The 7,083-nt window shown below is 42.4% G+C and overlaps 1 protein-coding gene across 1 annotated transcript; it reads right to left on the bottom strand.

Annotated features, from left to right (window-relative positions):
* Positions 1–6,034: 6,034 nt before the first annotated feature.
* LOC140195968 (barrier-to-autointegration factor B-like) lies at positions 6,035–6,304 on the bottom strand. The gene has a single exon (XM_072254654.1). It carries the CDS (start codon positions 6,302–6,304, stop codon positions 6,035–6,037), a length of 270 nt encoding a protein of 89 aa, XP_072110755.1.
* Positions 6,305–7,083: the final 779 nt, after the last annotated feature.

Raw genomic sequence — 7,083 nt, 5'->3', positions numbered from 1 at the left:
GCCCCTGCCACTGAAACACGCAAAGCCGAGGATTTCGGGGCCTTCTGCTCCGGAGATTCCAGTTACCACACAGTAGCAGTGGCAGTGAAGCAGGCATTTCAGAAGTTTTCCAGATGTTCCTCTGTACTCTCACATCCGTCTCCATCAAATCAGAATTGTGCACAAAATTTTAACTATTGTCCTGACATCCACTGTCTGCAGAGAAGGTTGCTTCCTGTCACTACATGTCATGACATCCTAAATAAAGGTTGGGTCTCCTTGGTAGTTTTTGACAATTAAAATTATAAGGATGTTCTTCTTGAATGCATTTATGGTTTCAGTGCAAATATTGCCCTCAGGAGAGCTGTTTCCATTTGTTTTCCATAATGCCAAGTAAATCCATTGCCATTCAAATTCTTTAATCCAGCAGAGATTGTTGTGGAATTGTGAACCCCCACTGATTTATCCTCTCCCAAGTGATTTTCAGCATTATTCACCCTGGAAGGGCTGATCCAATCCAAGCAAGACTATGGAATTTATTTTAAGAAAGTTGTAGATAGCACACACATTTTATACATTCCACTGGAGTTGGCTCATTCCAGATGCTAAGAAATATTGGCTGCAGCAGAAAGACGAATGCCACATGGTCATCTTTGTAGCCAAGAGCGTGTAAGTGATTTCGCTCCTCTTGCTCCAATCCGGAAATCCCACCAACACACCAGCTTTCTGTGCATTTGTCATCACAGCAGAGGAAGAGGGTCAGTAATACAATTTAGTGCAGAAGAGGGTCAAGGATTCTAAATTGTTCTGGTAGAAGTGAAAATATGCATATAAAAGAAATAAGATACACCTCCAGGATCATGCAGGCCTATTGAGACACGAATGGTGGGGTGCATTATGTGCCTGTATTCTTTTCCAATCAAACCGACTGCAATTTCAGGAATTTTGTCTTTGGATTGAAAATTGCAATCACCTCCTTTACAAGGGAATTACGGATAATTCTATAATGATTGTACACAAAATTTATTTACTTATTTTAAAATAAGTAAATAAACAAAGGCTGTAGTTAATGGATCAAATTGCTATCTTGGAGACTGAGGTTGGTGGAGTTGTTAGGTCAGAGTCTGGAGAGAGTTGGGTCCAAAGCTGAATGTGTAGACCTCAAGTGGAAATCAACTAATTGAAGGTGGAATAGGATTAAGGTGCTAACTTTTCAAAACCTTTTTCTTCATTTTGAATAGACTGAATTTCCTAGGACACAATGGAAATAAGCCTTCCATTTTTTTTTTCTGGCATTGCTGCTCAGCTTCTAACATATCAGAATCAGTTTTAATATCACTGACATATGTCGTAAAGTTTGTTGTTTTGCAGTGGCAGTACACTGCCATATATAAAATACTATATATTACAATAATATATTGCAACCGACCATCCTGCAGCCCACCATTGATAATGTCACAGATGATTCATAAACGATGTAAAATGTGATAGATTTTGGATTTCAAATACATACAATTCGCATTTACATTATAATCACTAGCAGTTCCCGGCTAATTACTCTGCATTGAATTGAAGCAATCTTTTTTTTTGTTTGATTTATCGCCCACTTGGCGAGTTTTGGCGAATAAATATCAGTGACACAAGTAATTTATGATGAGAAAAGGAAAAAGCTGATTGGCTGTCTTGTGTTGCTGCAGTACCTAGTCGTCCCAGTGAGGGCAGCACTGGCACCGGCAAGGTTCATCTCCCAAACAATAAGTAACTCATTTAATCGAAAGTACTTTGCCCATTCATCCAGCATTGAACATTCATCCAAACTCGCAACTTATTTCATTCATTCCTATTTTTCTTCCTCTCCCTGCCCAAATGTTAGATTTCAACAATTACTTTCTGGATGTTTATCATCTCATCTCATTAACACATAATTAATGTTTAAACTGTTCTATTGTCGTAAATATAATCCAAAATATCTGTTTTAAATGCATTTTCTGCATTTTAATCTTGTGCCCTCTTGCTCAGTTTAAAGTACCTGAGGTAATATTCTGCATTTATTGTTTAATATGTTGTGAACTTGAGGACAGTCACTCACCCAGTCTGAATTTCAGCCTTCTTGTTGTTCTCCCCGATTTCCAATGCATCAGTCAGAATGTTGAGTGGCAGTGAATTTCTCTCTGAGGGTCACTATCACTGCACTCTTTTCTAAGAAATGCATACGAATTGCTGGAGTGACCCAGCAGGACAGGCAGCATCAATGAAGGGAAATAAACAGTCGATGTTTCGGGCCAAGACCCTTTCACCGACCTTAATATTAATGTCCAGAGGCAGGGTATATGGGATCACGAAACCCTGACTCCCTTCTCCCATGCTCCCGCTGCCTCTGTCTGTGGTAACTGCTTTAGGAATTGTGAGGATATTGTAGTCCCGGTCAGTATTTATTCCCAAATCAACATCAGTAAAGAGTATATTATTTGGTCATCTACACACAAGAGCATTTTTGTGATCTTGCTGTGCTCAAAATGGACAACATTGTTCTGAGATAACATCGATAATCAATGCAATTGTGGACAGCACAGTCCTGCAGCAGCTTCCTCACAGCTTGATCCTGACCCCCACCCCCCCACTGCTGTCTCTGTGCAACTTGGATGTTCTCCCTGTCATTATATTAACCCCCTTACAGGCTTGCAGACAACACCAAAGTTGGAGGTGTGGTGGACAGTAAAGAAGGTTGCCTAAGGTTAGAAGAGAATCTGGATCATCTGGGAAAGTGGGTAAAGAATAGCAGATGGATTGTAACTCAGATAAGTGCAAGGTGGTGCACTTTGGGCAGTCAACCCAGACCAGGACAAGGCACTGGGAGTGTTGTGGAACAGGAAGACCTGGGGTACAGGTACACAATTCCCTGACAGTTGTCACACAGGAAAAACATTGTGTGCAGTTCTGGTTGCTGTTCTTTTTTTTTTTTAAATTTTTTTTGAGCTTTATTAAGAGTACATCACAAAAGTCAGAAACAAAATTCTTTGGGGTGAAGGATATTTACGTTATACAGCAGGGTAGTTAAGTTGAACTACATCTTTGAGGCTAAACACTCCTGGATAGATAGATCTGAAAATTAATAGAGAGGATACTTTGTTTGAAAAACAACTCTTGGATTTCAGTCAATTATCAACTGTTGTTAACACCATAGAACATAGAATAGTACAGCACAGTACAGGCCCTTCGGCCCACAATGTTGTGCCGACCCTCAAACCCTGCCTCCCATATAAGCCCCCACCTTAGATTCCTCCATATACCTGTCTAGTAGTCTCTTAAACTTCACTAGTCTATCTGCCTCCACCACTGACTCAGGCAGTGCATTCCACGCACCAACCACTCTCTGAGTAAAAAACCTTCCTCTAATATCCCCCTTGAACTTCCCACCCCTTACTTTAAAGCCACGTCCTCTTGTATTGAGCAGTGGTGCCCTGGGGAAGAGGCGCTGGCTATCCACTCCATCTATTCCTCTTATTATCTTGTACACCTCTATCATGTCTCCTCTCATCCTCCTTCTCTCCAAAGAGTAAAACCCTAGCTCCCTTAATCTCTGATCATAATGCATACTTTCTAAACCAGGCAGCATCCTGGTAAATCTCCTCTGTACCCTTTCCAATGCTTCCACATCCTTCCTATAGTGAGGTGACCAGAACTGGACACCGTACCCCAAGTGTGGCCTAACCAGAGTTTTATAGAGCTGCATCATTACATCGCGACTCTTAAACTCTATCCCTCGACTTATGAAAGCTAACACCCCATAAGCTTTCTTAACTACCCTATCCACCTGTGAGGCAATTTTCAGGGATCTGTGGACATGTACCCCGAGATCCCTCTGCTCCTCCACACTACCAAGTATCCTGCCATTTACTTTGTACAACACACATAAAAGTTGCTGGTGAACGCAGCAGGCCAGGCAGCATCTGTAGGAAGAGGTGCAGTCGACGTTTCAGGCCGAGACCCTTCGTCAGGACCCAGAGGCATGCTGGTCAGTAGGTCAACTGGCCACTGTAAATTAGTGCAGGTGAGTTGCAGAATCTGGGGTGGGGAGGGGTGCTGTTGATGGGAGTGTGGAGATATAAAATGGGATGAGTGCAGGGCTGGAGTAAATGGGTGACTGATGTTGATACGGACTCAGAAAGCCGAAGGATCTTTATCCATGCTGCGGGATTCTATGATCACACTTTCAACGCACGAGAGTAACCACAAAGCTCTTCTGGAGTCCTCATAAATTAGAGTGCAGAAAATAGACAGAAAGCTTCTCTGCTAAATCCACCTCCTTTGCTGAACGTGCGTGATCAGCAAGTTTTGTTTCTGAATTGGTATGACTGAGTAGTTATGCTTGATTTGCTTAATCTAATATGGATCTGACAGATACACAGTCTAGATATCAACTGGGAAGCATACAGCTCCAGACCTCATTAGAGTCACCAGCCGACTAACAACACGAAGTGCTGAATCCCAGAGTTGTGATTAAGGTTAATGTCCTCCAAAACATGCAGCATCAGAATGTATTAGTAAAATTTAAGTCAAGGTGAATTTAAAACAATACAGCACAGCATGGGCCCTTTGCTCTGCTATGGTGTGCTGACCTGCGTAATCCTATTCCATTTTCAACCTAACCCTTTCCTCCTACACACCCCATACCCTCCAGTTTGCTTACTTCTATGTGCTATTTTAGATGTCCCTATAGTAACAGTCTCTACCACCACTCTCAGCAGTGCATTCCAGGTACTGTACTTATATCTTTCTGTGCAAAAACCCTACCTCTGACATCCCCCATCAACTTCCCTACACTCACCTTAAACAGATATTCCTTGTTATTGGCCATTGCTGCACTGGGATAAAGGTGCTGGTTGTCAACTCCATCAATGCCAGTCAGTATCCTATACACATCTGAGTCGAGAGGAACCCTCTCCGTTACCATGACTGATGCAATTGCAGTTGTTAATGAGCCTGCTCAGTCCCAAGATATCATTTCCTGAGGTCTCAAAGCTGTTGTCTGGAACAATATTTTTCAGTTCATTCATCTCTCATCCTTTTTTTGTCACAAGCTCAGAGTCAGTAATACAGATCATGACCAGTATATTTTGGCCCAATTAAGAGGCTGTTCCAATTAGCCAAAGGTTCATGAAAATAGTTAAAAAGGTATAAAGAAGACAAACTGAGTAGCAAATTATGTGCTTAAATAAAACTCCAAACATATTAGAATCTACTAATAGTACTATAAAAGTGTATTAATTCCTAATAGTTATCAATGGAGGAATTCATTCAGTGGATGCAACGAACAAAATCACTCAGACACCTGGTGCAGATAATGGACTGCCTTCATACAATGCTATCAACAGTTGCATCCTCCAAATCTTCATTTTCATTGTAACATTCAAAATGGTTGTAGATACCTTCAAATTCTTTGTAGTTCCTAACTTTTTTTTTTAATTTATTCATATAAAGTTTAATAAGAATTTCTACAGTGAAGTCGAGTCTCAACACTCAGCGCAAAGTTATGGGAACGGGAAGGAGTATGGTGAGCACAAAATAATGAGAGTCCCAGTTCAGAACTCAGTGTGGCCTCTGGCATGGATCCTGATAGAGATAGAGATAGAGATAGAGATAGAGATAGAGATAGAGATAGAGATAGAGATAGAGATAGAGATAGAGATAGAGATAGAGAGAGAGAAAACAAACTGGTTTGTGGCACAATTGAACCCATCACAGGACAGATTAATCATTTTCAGGAGTACAGGAGTATGCAGTGGAGGGAAGGGAGAAGGTTTTCAAAAAAACCCACGCTAAGAATATCCAACGTCTTGGCTCAGGAGAGTGTGATGAGTAGCGGCGTGGGAAGAGGGCAACCCTTCCAGTGCTCTCCGGTTCACAGCCCGGCCCTCTTAGTGGTTTCAGTAGTTAAGAGAGCACAAAGATGGAACCAAAGGAGCTCTAGAGAAAGCTGGGTGGGCAGATTTCATTCTGAAAAGGAGGGGGTTTGGGGGGAGGGAACGCTGCTGCTGGGCGTCAGGGGGAAAGATTACAGGAAGGCGTCACACCACTCCCACAGACAGGTGTGGCAGTCGTTGCTTTGCTTGGCGTTGGCCTGGCAGGTGTCCTTCAGCCACTCCTTGAACAGCTCCTCGTCCTTCTTCAGGACCGGGAACTGGCCCAGCACCACGTACGCCTTGTCAAATCCTTGATCTTCTAACCTCTGGCCAAGAGTCTCACCGATCCCCTCCAGGCACTTCATGGACTTCTCACCTATGGGCTTGGCCACGAAGTCGCGGTGCTTCTGTGACGTCGACATCCTGTCCGCAGGTGTGTGTCTCCGATCCCGCCAACCGACTGCTTCTGGCGTAGTTCCTAACTTTTTGAAGTAGTGAAGCTGTTTCATTTTCACTCCTGGACACTTATGGCATCTCCAAGCCTGAATGCTTGAAACCACAGTGAGCAAAATGGTTCCAAATTGTCTTACTGCTTACATCTCGCCAAAATCAACACAAACACACACAACTGACCCCATGTAAAAACTTCACTCTAAGCATGGAGTAGGTCTAACGGCTACACAAATGCTAGAGAGAACCTGTTCGGCAATAATTTCCTATCCCAATTCAACAGCATAACCTCCCAAATAAATAAAGCAAATCCTGGCTATTTTTTTCTTGGTTAGTTTTTGTCCTTTAAGAGTTGTCCCAAATAAGTGGCTACCATGATTAAGTGATGGACCAACTAACCAGAATCCTCTGTATTAGCAGATACTTACACAATATGCAATTCCGTTCTGAGCTCCTCAAATAATGTGTCAGTCCATGCCAACAAACAACGCGATATTGACAATGTTCCAGCCTGGCCTGATAAATGGCAAGTAACATGCCTGCCACACATGCCAGCTAATGACCTGACCGACCCAACCACAGAAAACCTAATTGTCTTCTCTTTTCAAGTGAATAACTGTGATTAGTTGGGAGCCACCAGGATCAGTGCTGAGCCTTCAATATTCGCAATCTATTTAAGCGTGATTAAGGTGAAAGAGCTGTAGAGCTTTGGGTTTCTAGGTTTCTCAAGCATCTGTACTTACCAATTGTT

This window comes from Mobula birostris, chromosome 4 (genome assembly GCF_030028105.1).
Source record: "Mobula birostris isolate sMobBir1 chromosome 4, sMobBir1.hap1, whole genome shotgun sequence".
NCBI lineage: Eukaryota > Metazoa > Chordata > Chondrichthyes > Myliobatiformes > Myliobatidae > Mobula > Mobula birostris.
Note: the sequence above shows the minus strand (reverse complement) of the source record. Positions and strands in the feature narration are given on the sequence as shown.

Bases quoted from the DNA above. Each gene is read 5' to 3' on its own strand.
- LOC140195968 (XM_072254654.1), bottom strand. From the start codon at position 6,304: ATGTCGACGTCACAGAAGCACCGCGACTTCGTGGCCAAGCCCATAGGT.